This window comes from Brugia malayi, assembly GCF_000002995.4.
Source record: "Brugia malayi strain FR3 genome assembly, contig: Bm_v4_Chr4_scaffold_001, whole genome shotgun sequence".
Taxonomy (NCBI): Eukaryota; Metazoa; Nematoda; class Chromadorea; order Rhabditida; family Onchocercidae; genus Brugia; species Brugia malayi.
This window is the reverse complement of record NW_025062478.1, coordinates 12,924,930-12,942,571: the sequence shown is the minus strand read 5'-3', so window position 1 is coordinate 12,942,571 and position 17,642 is coordinate 12,924,930. Positions and strand designations below refer to the sequence as shown.

Genomic DNA, 17,642 nt, shown 5'->3' with positions numbered 1-17,642 from the left:
AAATAAGTTTAAAAATTGTTAATCATGAAAAAGTTGTTGTTGTCGTTTACTTACAATTTTTACAAATTTATGAATTTTAAAAGATCATTACTGCAAATTTTAAAATTATTAGTGTTAATGAATTATCTTTCTTAATGATAATAATATTAATAATGCACAACCTTAAAAAGTAAATCTTTAAGTTATGATATCGTAATAAATAGTGAAGAATAATAGTTATTATTATTATTTGTAATAATGAATGATATTTATAAATTTTACTTTTTATACATTATCATATTATTCCTCAATGACAATGTATTTTAACTGTAATCTAATTATAAAAATTTCATAGAATTACTAAGTTAACTAATTAATCTTAAAGTAATTATTTAATATTTACTTTAAAATAATATAAAAATAATGAATTTTTGTTCAGTGTTCTACAATTTACAGAAATTATCAAAAATGCTTCATTTTTTTTTTTTTTTTTTTAATTTATAAAATAGTTATGAGTGAAATAAATAATAATTACAAAATGTATTACTTAATTTTTAGTAAATAAATTATTGATTGATTGATTTACTTTTTTAAATGCACTGTTGATTGAGTTAAATCATTCAATGTACTATTCAAAATAATTGGAAAATTTTCAGTGCTATAAGTGAAGCCATATAATTCATCATTTTTTGATGTCGAACAAAGTTGTAATAAATGCTCAGCATTAATTGATTCAGCATGATCATTCGATTTGTAATTCACTGTTGTACTCAAATCCATTGCTAACCAATAATAGCAATATTTTGATGCTACAAAATTTGAATTAAATTAAATCTGTAATACTTTTATTACAAATATATTATTTTAAAAATAGAAAATAAAAATGACATCAATAATTTATATCAGAAATGATCGAAAAAAACGAGAAAGTAATTTTTTAATTTTAATTTCCTGATCCATACCAGTATAATTAGATTGAGTAAATAAGTTGGTGCAAACAACAGTTTCATCCGTCCCTTCTGAAAAACTGCTACAATTAGATTTTGATTTTTAAAAAGTTGAAAATTATATTTAGTTCAAAGCTAATTTGCATATTTAGAAATCTAAGCTTACTAAGTGTGATAAAATAACTATTCATTTTCAACAAATTAATTTACCATCTTATCATACCATATCAAATGTTAGCTATTGTGATGAATGATAACTGTAAGTTGTAACTAAAAATTATCATTTCTTTAATTATGTGATAAAATGAATAAAAGTGACTTCTTCTTTTAGTAATTACCCAGATAATGAGCTAATTAATTAATTAACTAACTAGCAATCAATGATTGCGGTGATAAAATGTATGGAAACTTAAACTTAAAGCAATTGTTATTTTATAATCTTAAACTATTTTATGTTATTCTGTTTCTTTAAAAAAAAAAAAAAAAAAAACAAAAAATCCTTTAAATCTGATTTAGTTGGTCATTCCTTTTTAACAATAAAAGTCAAAAAAAAAAGAAAAAGTTTAACTAAAATGACTCTACATTGTTTGATGATTAATAATAACTGTTATAATATTTACTTATTTGAAAGTTTTTTTAAAATATTAAAATTAAAATTGCAAAAACTATGTGATGAATTATATAAAAATGAATTTTGTACACTTTTTTTTTTATTGAAATTTAGTACAAACAAACGTTGTTCATTGCAAATAATTGTTGATGCATTGAGATAAAAGATAATTAGAAATAAATGAAAGTTGAAAATGAAATTTATCATTTTAATACAACGCAACATAAGCAAATACATAAACAACCACTAAAAGTGTTTTTTTCAACAAACAAATTTTTTTATCGATGAAAAAAAAAATGTCAAAGTTTGAAAATTTATATTCATTATTTCTTCACTAATTTTGCATAATTACATTTTAAAACAATTTATTTTAGCATTATTATTAAATATATTAGTGCATTAAGCGGTCGAATATGAAACGATCGATTTTTTTAAATGTGCCAACTGCAAAGTATAATTACTGTATGCTACGGTAGCTAATTTCCTTTCATACATTTTCAATTAATTACTTCCATTCTTCCAGTAGAGAACAACGAACAATTATTTTTGATGGAAAGCAATAAGATTTAAATAAAACTATTAAGTAAATCTTTTTTTTAATGAACAAATATGATAGAGGAAAAATACATAATTATATTTGTGTATGAAATATTCAATAATTTTAATAATAATATTAGTAATTTATCACTACAGTAACTTTATAAAGAGGCTTTTCTGGTTTGAAAATATGTGACTTTTCAGGATTGCAATAACAATTTATAGCTTTTGTGCTTTAGTTTCGGATAAAATGGTAGTAGAAGCTATGCCATCTGTGTCGTATGTAAATGAACTACGACCTATAAGCCAGGATGATGATTATTATTTGATTTCTGGAAGAGTTCAAAATAAGGTAGTAAAATAAGAAGAGTTCAAAATAAGGTAAAATAAGGTAAAAAAAAAATATATATATATATAGCATTAATGAATTGCAAAAAAAAAAAAAAGCAAAACAAAACATTTGCAAGCAATTTAGTATAATTTAATATTGCAATACAATAAAATAAGTCAGAAATTTTGTTTTCTCATCACTTTTCTTATGTTATTCATATCAAAGAATGCTGTCAACTGAATAATATTATGTAATAAGTTATTTATTTCTTCAACTTTACTATTTGTTTGTAAATTATTCATTTCATTTGAGGTAATACGATCGTTTCATCGGTTAGAATTTAATGATTCCATAAAGATACGCATGAAGCATTACTCGTACTCTCAGACACTTTGTGATAAAACTCAATGCATGTAATCATTTATTATGATATATTATTATGATCAAAAAGCATTTCCTGAAATGCTAATTAGAAATAATTAATCATTCCAAGCAATGCTTATGTTTTATTCCAGAATTATATTTAATTTCTTGGATGAGCATGAAGATGAAATTGTTCGATTGACAATTAACCCTGGCACAGCTGAAGTATGATTTCTTAAATTTTATGTTATTATTATTATTCAGAAACGTTGTTACATCTAAATTGAAAGTGAAATTATTTTCTAGCAGTATTTTACAATTGATTTATTAGCATAAATAAGCTAATTTCAATTAAATGCTTCTTCCTTTTGCAGTTTTCATTATTGTGCGTTTCTGATAAAGCTATCACCGCTGCATTTCCGAATAACACTTACAATAAATATTATGAATTTCTATTATTATTTTCAAACATTGGCATTATGGTATATAATTATTTAAAATAGTAACTACTCTCTTTCAATTATTTCTAATTTAGCAATTAGCAGTCTTTTTTTTTTTTTTAATTTAGCATATTATTTTCAGCTATTCTATAATGAATATTTTAAAGTTAAAGTGCAACACTGTATCAATCAAATTACCAATATTACCAGTTTTCAACATATTATAGCTGAAACATTTGATTTTGAAGCGTCGTTGGAAGTACGGGCGGAAAATGCGGTATGCAAGATTTCTGTGTTGAAATAAGTATTTCACATCATTGATTATTATTTATTTCTCATTTTATTATCTTTGGGAGTTAAAAAATTTTGCAGAGAATCCCAGGCAATTGGCATGTTGTAGAGTCAATTCCAGCCGATCACAAAGTCATTATCAAATATTACCCAAATGAAAAAAGCATAATAACAATCCAATTAGCAGATAGAAACGGAATAACAGCACTTAATGTAATCATAGATTATACGACAGGTGTAAGCACTTTTCAAATTTCATACAAATCAAAAATTTGTTTATGAAATGGTTTACGTATCTAATAACAACCTCAAACTGATCATTGAATTGAAATGTTGCAACTTTTAGATACTTTACACAAGACGCATGCGATTAGACAATGAAAACAAACAATGCGTTAATTTTGGAAGTACCCCACAATTTACCACGCAAATGTTGGGTAAAGTTGAAATTGGCATTTTCCCACAACAATATAAGGTTTCAATTTTGATCTTATGCAATAATTCTATTAGATTCAATCAGCTTATAAGTATATTACATTATTGAAAGAAAAAAAATTAGCGATGTCACTCAAACGGAATTAAGCTTTTCCGCGACATTTCAAGCGTTATTAAAGAGCGTTGTTTCAGCTATATCAAAATAGTTTGCATTATTGAATAACAATAATTTAATAATCTATGGGAACGAAAAGAAGAAAAGTTTAAACAGAAAAAAAACTCATATTTTAAAATTGTTTTCAAAAATGGTTAGATTTCGAGTTAAAATTTTGATGCTCCGTGCATGTTCCCTTCTGATCTAGTAAGAACTGAGAAAGATTTAAATTTATAAAAGGAAAAACGTCGAATGATTGACGCACGCAAATATTGATGAAAGTTGTTCACGTGTAAGTTGAAGGATGAAATAACTGAAAGTAACAGAGAGTAATTCAATTTTTATCCCATTTCTCCAGTCTCTCATTCAGTTGATTCGGTGACATTTCGTAGATTACAATGCAAATAAACGAACGATCACAGTTAATTACTGCGGATGGATGTTTAATTTATGGTCATCACTTATCTCCTTATGACATTCAGCAAATTATCTTTGATTCAACAAATAAACGAGCAGTATTCTATGCTTATTACATATATCAGGCTTGAATCTTTATTCTCTCCCTCTGTCAAAAAGTTTGAATTTTTCCTCTTCATTCAATTGTTATATAATTTATCTTTGATTATAAAAAGTGAAATTTTTATCAATAAACGTAAAAATTAGAAAAAAAATATGCTATACCTTTTATTATCACCTCTGTTATCACTAGATAAAAAAGCTATGTGAAATATATTCTATGCATTTGATTGAAAATTTCAATAATTTCATGTATTCATCTTTCAAAAAGCTAAATATCATCAAACTTTCGTTGTAGCAATATACCTAGGAATAAAAGACAGGTGTTGATAATATTACACTTTTGCAAAATTGAACAAAATTAAAATATTTTTTACATGTAATATAATTTCAGATCTAACCAGAAGAATATGTAGTTGTAAATTATCTATAAATTGAGCGTCTCAGTGAAATCTATCGCCATAAAAGTAATCTCATACAGTAGTAGTTCAGCTACATGTTCTTCTGGTTAGGTCTGAAATTATATTCATAATTAAAACTCTAAGTTTGTAATTTTGCGGAGAAATTATAAGGTCTAATGAAAATAACCTACAATTTACCTTTATTGTTGAACAACAAAATTGCTCATCAAAGATGCTACCTGTCCTATCTTACAAAAAAAAAACAGCTTTTAGTCTTGCAGAAATATCCAGACGCTAAGACTAAGTTATGTGCTCACCGTTCGATGAAGCTTAGAAGAGACTTTCAAGGTGACACATACAGTAAATGAAATGTGACGAGGCACTAGGCTTAATGAGATTTTATCCGAAATCTAAATTTCGGAAGTATGTTGTGTACTGTTGTTCTTTAAGCTTACTCAGCCTTATACAACTGAAAACTCAGACTAAAAACCTAAAATCATTTTTTTTAAGAAACGCTTTTTGCAAACAAAGGCTTTCCTTGTTTTGCATAACTCATAAATTCCTGCTTTGCAGAAACTGTAGAATACCATCTCTTCATGTCACTGTAGGATCATTTAAGTTTATATTGGTCTAGCAGTATATTGATCTCGGACACCAGGAACAACAGAGAGATTGACAATAAAACAAAGACATTTGGAAAATCCCACAAAAAATATAAGACAAATAAATACCTAACGAAAGATAACAAAATTACTATCTTTAGAGCCTTTAGATATTGTCCATTCTTCTGCACAGATGAGTCACTTATGAACCATCTGCTATTACTATCTCGGACTCTTGGAATACAACTCCGCTTCCGCACGTTCCGCTGCGCTGACAGCATGATAATGAAAAAGCAAAGCCTACGTCATTGAAGCCATTTTATTGACAACGCAATTGCCTGAGTTCATCTTCGAGACATATTATTACTTCCCGAAGATTATGCTTTGGGCACGCCAATCAGCCGTCACCCAGTCCACTTTAATCCCAAATCACGTACGATCCATAACGTAGCTACCGTCTGCACATAGGGTCAGTTTCGAGAAAATCACATACAAAGAATCCAAGCAGATCTTCCGCGGAGTTTTTTTTGCAACGGAACTTGCCTATCTCGCATTGATCTTTTCATCTATCGAATGTTTACATCGAGCATAAGTTGACAAATCTTTTCAGAAATCTTTTTACATTAGCATATTCACATTTGCTTAATCTTTACAACTTGAAAATTTTTTCTTTTTTTAGCTATAAAAATTAAAAAACAAATATTTACACAACAAAACATGTTAACTGAATAGAATAATCCATTCTATTCAGTTATTCAACAAACTATATTTCTGATTCATAAGAATATCTCAGAATAAATAACTTAAAGCTTCACACTGGTTCTATATAATAAGCATAAAATACTGTTCTTTTATTTGTTGAATCAAAAACAGTTTGCTGAATATCATATGGAGATAAATGATGACCATAAACCATACATTCGTCCATAGGCATATCAAAAAATTTTCCTCTTACGGCTCGCATAGCAACCTTGAAAATAAATATTTTATTTTCAATTATTATTTTACCTAACTTTAAACAATTTTGATGAATATTTTTCTCAGTAATTTTATATATTTCATATTTAGCTTTTTCTCGATATGCTGAGAAAAAAAATTTCATAAAATTATAAAGTTTCAGTTTGTGACAAATAGCAAAATGTTAATTTTTGTATTTTTTCAAAAATAATATAATGAATTTATTTTGTTTGACTTCTTTTCCCTTCTATAAACTATCAGATTATCATTATTTAGCAATATGAATTATTTTGCTATTAGCTAAAACGAACGAACAAATCTATTCAATGTTAATTGAAATAAAACAAATCAAGCTAATGTCTATTGAATTTAGCATTGCAAGTTTATCTTTCAGTTAAATAAATATAATCGAACAGTCATAAGTTTGATCGTTTTTCTGATGGATTATTGTATAAAGTCAAAACTGAAACCTTATATTGATGTGGGAATACGCTAATTTCAATTTGACCAACTAATGACCAAAATATTCGTTCAGTGCGTGCAAAAACGACACATTTTATGTTTTGATTATCTAATCTAACACGTCTTGCAAGAAGCATCTGAAAGTTCAAAGTTCAAGCATTTCTGCATAGCTGATCAATTTAATCAAAATTCATAAATGACAACTTATAACGAGATCATAAACACATTTTTAATTTTTATTAAATTCAAAAAAAAAAAATAGAAGAGAGTACCCCCATTTTATGATCTACAATAACGGTAAGTGCTGTTATTTCATTTTTATCCGTTAATCGAATTGTTACTATGCTCTTCTCATCTTCCTTATCCGGATAATATTTGATAACAATTTTGTGATTTATTGGAATCGGCTTAATAATATGCCAATTACTGGGAATTCTCTGTAAGAAAAAAAATAAAATAAAAAAATAACGAAATTAAAGAAAAAGAAATAAAACAAAATAGAATTAAGTAATAATCAATAATATGAAATATTTTAGCATAAAAAATGTTTGGCTTTTAATACATACAGCACTTTCAGGTCGTACTTCTACCATGGTTGCTAAACTATGTATGCCCACTGAATTGTGTTTAAATTTGGTAATGTCAGGAATACGACTAATACAGCTTTTGCTTGTAAGATAAAGTTTTTCTTTCAAGAATACCTGGAAGCAACACTATCAATTAATAAGTAATTAAATTAATGAAAAAATAATCAAACTTTTAATTAATTAATTAGAAATGTTGATCAAAAAAATATGAACCATTATGCCTTGACTTGAAAACAATAATATAAACTCATGATACAAATGTCCATATGGTGGAAACCACCACATAGTAACAGCACTTTCATATGGTTTGTAAATGCATTTAAGTTTAACCTAAAAATGATCAAATGATTTAGCTGAAATATATCAAAAATTAAGCTTTAATTTATGTAATGCTTTGTTGACTAATTTCCTAGAAAATATTCCAAATTATATAACCTTAACGTCTATTGCAAAAAAAAAAGGTATATAAAATATAAAACTTTACTTCAGAGCTGCCAAGACAAAACATAAAATGAACAATTTCATATTCGTCCTTATCCAGAAAGTAAAATGTGACACTGAAATATGAAAATGTATTTCATCCAAATTTGAAATGGGTTTTTGCAAATTTAAAAAAATGTTCTAACATGCATTTAAAATTAGATAGCTACATTTTGAATACTTACAAACTCTGATTTTTATTTGATTCAGAAAAATTAAAATAAGTGTTATCCATGCGTATCATAATCGAATCATTGAATGCCAATCGATGGAATGTCCAAACCTTCTAAAAATAAAATCTCACAAATATAAATTCTTAAGCTTAAACATACATTGCTCACATCATTATATAATATACTAATACTTTCACAAATAAAAATTTATACTGCATTATCGAATTATTATTGAATGATCATTGCATATGTTTAAATAAATATTTTAAATATTTCCTTTTTATTTTTTATTTTGAATTACTATCCTAGCATTATACCTTAGTTGTATTATAGAATATAAATCGTTCATTCTCATTTATACGACCCTCATCAATTATTTCAGGAACGTATGGATATCTGGTAAAAACTTTTGTTGCCATTAACATTTTTTTTGAAACTAAAGTATAAGAGCAATAAATTGCTACTGTAATCCTGAAAAGTATTCATATTTGTTGTAAAAGAAAAAATTTGAAGAAATTATATACTTGTGAAACAAAAACTAAAATGTTTAACAGCTTCTTTAACAAATCGATAAAGGGAAAATCTTAAAGAATATTTTAAGATATGTGATATTTCATTATCAAATTAATAGAACAGCTAAGATAGCATATTGTTGATTGCTGACTACTTTCAAAATATTTAGAACGAAAATATCATTGAATTCAGTGATATAAAAGCAATTTATTTTCAAACAAATTTCAGAGTTAATTTTTCTGCAATGATTTCATTCGAGTTTTTCATTTCATCGATATAATTCAGAAATAAATAATTGGCTTATCCAAATTACTGAACTTTTCTTGTATTATTTCAGAAAAAAGATTGCAATTATTGTCATTGAAAATTTCATGCCTTACTATAGTTATATGTGCCTACAAAGTGTTTATTGAATGTAAGAAAAGATGAACAACGACTGAGGAACTATCCACTTTCTTCTAGAATTTTTCGTTGTAGAGTCACTCTTACATGTTTATCTCAAATTAAACTTTAGCCACTTCATATATCCATAGAAGCCCAAGAAGAAAAATTACACGGCAAGAAAATTTACAACTTTAATTCAAATTTGATTTATCTTTCCTCAGTTTAGCATATCGCTTAATAATTCTCAGAGATGGGCTGTTCTTGTTTTGTTGACAGATGATAAAAGCTATCTCAATGACATATTTTAACACTCTGATGTTACAATTATGCAATATTTCCCTATCGTATTCGCCTAGACCACTTTTTCTTGTCAGTTAAGAAAATTTAATTAATAATTTCATCTAATCTTTTCCTCAAAAGCAATTAATGAATGCATAAATCGCTGTACCGATGAAATTAACTGAAATTTTGGAAGTAAAGCTTGTCACCACAGCATCAAGTAAGTTTACTTTCTAGAAAAACATTTACAAAAACCAACCACTTCATATTCTACCGCTTGTTGCAATGATATTTTTAACAACAAAACTTTGATTTAAAGAAATTTTAGTGTGTTCTAGCATAACATAAGACGGCAATTTACTTTATCACTGATATCTCTCCGTTAACTTTTTGCATTCAGTTAATATTATTCAATAAATACTGAAACGATTTGGATCAGTCCAACATCTAATGCCGGTTTACTCAGTGAAATTCTGGTGCCGGTTCAATCAGTGCAGTTTAATGACAGCTAAAAGGACGCGCACTGTTTTAACAGTACGATTCTATTCCAATGTTAGTTAATATGATGAAGGTCAAATAGTTGTAAAGATGGTATATTTTCACTATTGTATTGTTTACTTTCTTGCATACTACGTGTTTATGCAGATGTTTCACATATTTAGGTAGGAATATATTCATCTGAACATTGTCATCTATTTTTGACAAACCCAAAAAGTGAAGAACAAAAGGATGACCGAATGCTTGACAGAGATGTAACTGATAATGTGATAACGAATGCAACGAGTTTCATTTGCTTAACAAACAAATACGCTATTTTGAATTAAGTGATGATTTGCTAATTCAAATCAAGAAAAAAAAAGTTAATGCTGAAAAATGCATTGCACGGATGACAAAAGAGTGAAGAATATGACTCTAATATGCACATAAGATCAAAGATACCAATAATAATTTATCAACAAAAAAAGGAATAAGTAACAAAGAATTTGACCAACAGAAAATATAAATTTCTTCTCTTCAAAGTGCGAAAGTTTTAATGTTTCTTCATGTGTAATTTCAAGCCTAGTTTACTCTGAAAGTCTTTACTGCAAATAGTGCAGTGGTAGATAGGTCTATTCATATCATGGGTTACCATGTGGATCTTCAAAATGTATTTTTCTGTGTAACTTTTCCCGCATACTATACAACTGTACGGCTTTTCACTGCTATGGATCATCATATGCCTTTTCATATTACAAGACTGAGTGAAATTCTTTTTGCACACTGGACAACTGTACGGCTTTGCACCGGTATGGATCATCATATGTTGTTTCACATGACAAGACTGAGTGAAATTCTTTTTGCATATCCGACAACTGAATGGCTTCTCACCGGTATGAGTAATCATATGCTTTTTAATATTTTGCAAGCAAGTGAAGTTCCTTTTGCATATCGGACAACTGTGCGGCTTCCCCCCAGTATGAGTCATCATATGTGTTTTCATGTATGTTACTTCCTTTCGACATATATCACAACGTTGCTTCTTTCTCCTCTCTTTTTGCTTTGATAGTTCGATCTCTTCCATCAGTGATTCGATTGGAACGAGCCGTAACAGCGGTTTAATTCCTTCATCACTCACTGCCTCCATTGATAAGCCTTGTGATCCATCTCCTTTCTCCTTCACTTTTGATATTGATAAATCCAACGGTTCTGTTTGGTCCGTTTGCGCTGCCTCAAATGATATGGAATTACACTGTGTAAAATTTTAAAATTTCAAGGTATTGCAGCGTTGTTGTATTTCTCAAACTTTAAGTGGACTTACAGTGGTTTGAATATTGATCAATTGGAAGAAGAAGCAGAAGTAATAGATGAAATGCATGCCAATGAGAATAATTTCTTGACAATTCTGAAAAAACATTCAAATTTACTGGACGGTGCTCACAAGAAATATCACCGCTGTGTTGACAAATGCGCGAAGTAAAAATATCTTAGTGTAAATGCTTTTCTAAGTATAATGGATTATTTACAAATTAATCATTGAAACTTTCGAAAAAGACAACATACTCTGTCGAAATAAATGAAATAGAACTTACTGAATGAAATTTGTTGAAGAGAATTTGACAGAGACCACAAGATCACTTCTGTTAGGTATTATTCGAGAATTGTACGTATAAATGCTCATTCAGATGGGAGTGGCAAACTACGTATATTGATGAACTTATGTCCACGTATAATAATATAAGTAATAAGAGAATTTATATTAGTATAATAAAAACAGTCAGTGTTTAATCCTTTGCATTGAATTGTTTCATTTTAGTTGCTATATTACATTGTTGGAAATAATTTATGCAAAGCAGTTGCAACGTTTTTTGCACAATTTTATTTCGTTTCGATTCAATTTTTATAAATTTTCAAATCTTTGCAATATTGGTTAGAAGGGAAAATACATAATTACATTGCTTGCAATTGATATAGATAATTTGCGCATGCTAAATGACTTCATCTAATATTTCGTTTGAACGACGTCTGTAAATTTTCAGATTTGCTTTGTTTTAAATTTCAAATTTTTTTAAAAAATTTTTAATTTCCAAAAAATCAGAAAATTTGAGCGGAGTGAAACAAGATATATTTATAGTTTAACTGGTCATATTGATATTAAATTTTGTTAATCGGTTCTTTGCGATAAATTGAAAAACCTTTCGCAGCTGTAACAATACAAAAAAAAACATTCATATTATTTTCCTTGTCAGTCTGAAATCTCAGAAGGCTGCTACGCAAGTAATTTAATAAAGCAGAAGTTTTAAGATTGGCCATTTCTTCCTTAAATTTTTTTTTCAGACAGGTTCAATGTCTCGTTCTACATTTTGTATTTATTTGATTTATTTATATTTTGTATTTATTAGATTTATATCTACATATTTATTAGATTTTTTTATATAGAAGGTTAGTTTGATTGAAATAGATTAAAATTATTGGCATTGATCAAAAGTTACATGAAATAATAATGGCTATGTAACTGCAATGAAGAAAATAAAAGAAATGAATGCGATGTACTGATATCAAATGATTGATTTCTGATCCCTTCTGCGGGTACTCATATATGAAATGAATGAAGTAATCTATTTAATTTCCTCGTAATTTATAATGATCTAGTGATCACTGAACTGATTAGCAATCATTGTTCATCACAACAGTCAAAGCCATCATGAAAAATCGGTCAAGAACAGAACGTAATAACTGAAGCTGTTGAAAAAATAGTGGACAATTGGACAATTGACCACAGTATTATTTTTTTTGCAGTATTTTTTAATTTAGCAAGCAAATCAATTTTGCATGTAAACGGTAATGAGCTGTGCAACAGAAGATACACCTGTAATTTTGAGCATGTATGGATACAAAAGAAAAAAAATTTCTTAATATTGATATTACCAAATACTTTAATTGATAATAATGTTTAAAAATTCGAGCAATTCATTCATTTACTTGCTATTATTATTATTATTATTACTATTATCAGTAATCTATTTACTGCTTTTTTAATTAAGACTAACAAAATTTCTTACTTACGCTTTTAAAAATTTATGAATTGCCAAAGCCTCAGAAAGCTGACAAACCCAAGGCAAGGTATGTCAGTTTTGTTTTTCCCATTCACTTCATTATATCATTTATACTCCATTTACATAAGTTCAACTTGGCTTATTTACTGTGAGAAAAGATTTTTGTATCTCTTGCTTTATATCATAATCAATCACTAAGTAAAAAAAAAGAGCCATTGCAATTAATTGATATTACTCATAAATAAAAATTAAATGCAAAGTAAACAATGAAAATAACAGCAATAGCTCTTTTTCAAAATTTTAAGTTTTCACACACTGAACTATAGCTATAGGTGGAAATACCTTTGAAGAAGGCAACATAATTCAGAATATTCCACAGTTTCACTGCTTCAGAGAAGATACGACAACTCAATTGAAGCATGTAAATATCAAACACACATGGAAAGCTATAAGAAACCCATTTGCCCCAGCCATTTGCTTGCAGAAAGCAGAATGAGAATTTACTGCAATATAAAAGGTATAGAACTGAGAGAAGAGCGGTACTTAACACATTAGAAGGGAAGTGAATTGTTCACAGGGAGCTATTACCCAGTTTGCATCTCAAACGATAATATTAAAATGTTCGCGAATAGCACTAATAGTCAAATCCTCGCCGTGCTCGAACACTTCTTGAGACTATGCATGAATGCCTTAATGCGATCGTACATGCAGTTTTCGTGAGATGAAAGAATAAGTGCGCTCCTTTTGCCTGTTGGAAGAAGGGCGGTACTTGACATACGCATGAGAGGAAGTATGCTCGACTTGTAAGGGATGAAACTAATATCCATTTTGCGCCTCGAGCTTTAATATAAAGAGACGCTCTAAATGTACGTGCAGTTTTAGTGAAATGAAAGGATAATTGCACTCTGTTTCAGTCGCAATTATTTAATCTTCCTGATCATTATTTAACCTTCCTGATCATTATTTAATCTTCCTGATCATTATTTAACCTTCCTGATCATTATTTAATCTTCCTGATCATTATTTAACCTTCCTGATCATTATTTAATCTTCCTGATCACTATTTAATCTTCCTAATCATTATTAAACCTTCCTGATCATTATTTAATCTTCCTGATCATTATTTAATCTTCCTGATCATTATTTAATCTTCCTGATCATTATTTAACCTTCCTGATCATTATTTAATCTTCCTGATCATTATTTAACCTTCCTGATCATTATTTAATCTTCCTGATCATTATTTAACCTTCCTGATCATTATTTAATCTTCCTGATCACTATTTAATCTTCCTAATCATTATTAAACCTTCCTGATCATTATTTAACCTTCCTGATCATTATTTAATCTTCCTGATCACTATTTAATCTTCCTAATCATTATTTAACCTTCCTGATCGCATCATTATTAGAATTTCACTTCTTATGTTTTGATCATTTTCTGTTTCATCAGTGCTATTCGATATTCGATATGTGGCGCAATACTCCCAGATGACAAATGCCATCCATGCTTTTTCGTATAAATCTTCAAATCCATTGTTCATTCGATAATTTTATTGATTGCAGTCACTTAACAACAAAAATTTCAGAGCTTATCTGCATATGTGATTTCAAGTCGGGTTTAATCCAAAAATCTTTATTGCATACAGTGAAGTGGTAGGCAGGTCTACTCATTTCATAATGGGAAGTTAGCTAATGCTGTCATTCATTGATGGATTTACTGTTGAGTTAGATTGTCAAATGTTTTGAGTGAATGGAATTTTGAATGCAAATAGAACAACTGAAACAAAATTCCAAATGTGAATCGACAAATGAAATGAATGAATTTCGTTGTTATATGACCTTATGAAATTCATGTTATTTATGCAATAATCGAGTGAACAATTTCATTTCATTAGTAGTTTAACAACAGCGATATTAATTTGCAAATTCTTTATGCATAGTATTCAGTAGCATGCAAGAAGTTACTGGCTCGTTGTGTAGGCATCGCTAGGCAATTTATAACAAAACAAATAAAAAAGTGCGAAGAATATAACACATAACAGTGAGAGAGTGTTATTTTAAAAACAAATGACAGAAGAACTGACTGATGGAAAACATAAATAATCAATAACAACGGAAATAGCAATGCAATGTATTTCTTCAAATTTAAAGTAAAAAGTAAAGCGTAAGCTTCAGTGAATCCGCATATGCAATTTCAAGCTCTGTTTAATTCAAAAATCTTTACTGAATACAATGCATAGGTTTGTTTATGACATGAGTTACCATGTGAGACTGCAAACTGTGTTTTCGGGTGTAACTTTTTCCGCATTTCGAACAACTGTACGGCTTCTCACCGGTATGAGTCATCATATGGCTTTTCATGTTACCGGACACAATGAAACTTTTTCCGCATCTCGGACAACTGTACGGTTTTTCACCGGTATGAATCATCATATGTTTTTTCATACTTTGGGAGTGAGTGAAATTCTGTTTGCATATCGAACAACTGTACGGTTTTTCACCGGTATGAATCATCATATGTTTTTTCATACTTTGGGACTGACTGAAATTCTGTTTGCATATCGAACAACAGTACGGCTTTTCACCGGCATGAGTCATCATATGTTTCTTCATATTCGAGTAATCATTGAAAATTTTTTTGCATGTCGAACAACTGTACGGCTTTTCACCGGTATGAGTCATCATATGTCCTTTCACATGCGAAGAGCGACTAAATTTCTTTTTGCATATTGAACAACTGTACGGCTTCTCACCGGTATGAGTCATCATATGTTCTTTTATTTTTGCCACTTCCTTTCGACATATGTCACAACGCTGCTTTTTTATCGTCCTTTTTTCTTGCCTTGATAGCTCGATCACTTCCACCGGTGTTTCGATTGGAACGAATTGTCGCCGAAGTTTAATTCGTTCATCACTCACTCCCTCCACTGATAAGCCTTGCGACTTATTTCCTTCCTGTTTCACTTTTGGAACCGGTGAATTTAGGGGTTTTATTTGAAGCATTTGCAAACCAACCTCTCCTTCATCTTTTCTTTCCACTGATAAGCATTGTGATCCATCTCCATCATCTCTCACTTTTGATATTGATAAATCCAACGGTTCTGTCTGATCCGTTTGCGCTGTCTCAAATCATATGAAATTAAATCACACTATGCAAGATTACAAGTCTTCAAGATATTGAACGATATGTTATATTTTGTTAACTTTAAGTGGACTTACGGTAGTTTGAACATTGCTCAATTGGAAGACGAAAAACAAATAGATGAAATGCATGTCCATGAAAATAATTTCTTGTAAATTCTGAAAAGCATTCAAATGCTCATTGATAAATGAGCAAAGGGTTTCTCCAAGAAATGTTTTTTTTTTTTTAATTATATTAGATTATTTACAAATTTATCATCAATTCCGAAAATCTTCCTTATAATTCAAAAATTTGAAAAGAGGTTACATCCTCTTTCGAAATAAATAAAGCAAAACTTACTGAATGGAATTTGTAGAAGGAAGTCTGACAGAGATCAGCCGATCAATTCTGTTAATTATGGTTGGAGAATTGTATGTATAAATGCTTATTCAAATGGGAGTGGCAAACTACGTGTACTGATAATATAGAATATAAAATATTTGCGCATAATAATACGAAATAGCAATCATTGTTTAATCCTTTACATCAAATTATTTCATTTCAAATGCTACATTGCATTGTTGAAAATAATTTTATGCAAAGCAGTTGTGACATTTTTTGTAATTTTATTTCATTTCGCTTCGATTTTTCCATGCATCCAAGTCTTTTGGATTATTAACGAAAGGAGAAAATTACATTGCTGCATCTCTTATAATTGATAATATTAATTTATAAATGATAAATGATTTCACCAAATCTTTCGTTTGGATTTTAAATTTTCAAATTTTCTTTGTATCAATAATCATATCTAATATGATTTGCTGAAGTTAGCTGTCAAACGAGTACCAATTGATAATTCCTAATACTTATGAACCTTTTAAATGCCAATCATAATGAAACTGAAAAGGAAAAAAAGACGGTGGTAAAGTTCTATCAATTACTGCATTGTGTCTGATTAGCATCACTTGAAATGCTGAACCGGAAGTTATCAGTTCGCCATCCATGGCTATGTAGCTAATAGAGATGCCTAATGGCTCCAAGCAACAAGCTCGGACTGGAACTATCTGCAATTCCACACCGTTAAATTTAAGGGCAGGCTTCATTTTGTTCTTATAAACAAGAATCTAATTTGTACATGTTTGCATAAGTCCTCGTGGCTTTCTTTAATTGAATTTTAAACAGATTCAAATAACAGGCAAAAAAGAATAAGTTGTCGCGGATTTTAATATCGCGATCTAAAAATATGAGTTGCAAATTGTAGTAAAGATATCTACGTAATTTCCGCAAATAATGCTTATACTTCGGACTCTTTGTTTCCAAATTTATGCTTCTACATATTGAAACAATTTACATCGTTCTTTGTTAGCAATCCTTACAATCATGAGGATATCTACATTGTTCTTTGTTAGCTATCATAATCATGCGGTTATCTAATAAGCTCTTTATTAGCAACTGGTGCCCATGCAAGCACCTCCTCTCCTTTGTTTCGATCATTGTCTAACATCAATGTAGATTTATAACCATACTATTGTCAATTAGATCAG

At 28.9% G+C, this 17,642-nt stretch overlaps 2 protein-coding genes across 2 annotated transcripts; one reads left to right on the top strand and one right to left on the bottom strand.

The window, feature by feature from the left end:
* Positions 1–2,000: 2,000 nt before the first annotated feature.
* On the top strand, positions 2,001–4,635 carry Bm9848 (Uncharacterized protein; the record flags this gene model as incomplete). The annotated part of the gene is made up of 9 exons (XM_043082584.1): positions 2,001–2,008; positions 2,278–2,425; positions 2,717–2,817; positions 2,920–2,992; positions 3,142–3,249; positions 3,350–3,484; positions 3,580–3,735; positions 3,845–3,973; positions 4,480–4,635. 9 exons carry the CDS (start codon positions 2,001–2,003, stop codon positions 4,633–4,635), a joined length of 1,014 nt encoding a protein of 337 aa, XP_042938518.1.
* A 1,782-nt stretch (positions 4,636–6,417) lies between these two features.
* Bm9847 (Uncharacterized protein) lies at positions 6,418–17,201 on the bottom strand (the record flags this gene model as incomplete). Its single annotated transcript, XM_043082583.1, has 11 exons — positions 6,418–6,576; positions 7,034–7,162; positions 7,298–7,462; positions 7,592–7,726; positions 7,826–7,942; positions 8,097–8,169; positions 8,278–8,378; positions 8,583–8,736; positions 10,680–11,149; positions 15,240–16,100; positions 17,040–17,201. 11 exons carry the CDS (start codon positions 17,199–17,201, stop codon positions 6,418–6,420), a joined length of 2,526 nt encoding a protein of 841 aa, XP_042938517.1.
* Positions 17,202–17,642: the final 441 nt, after the last annotated feature.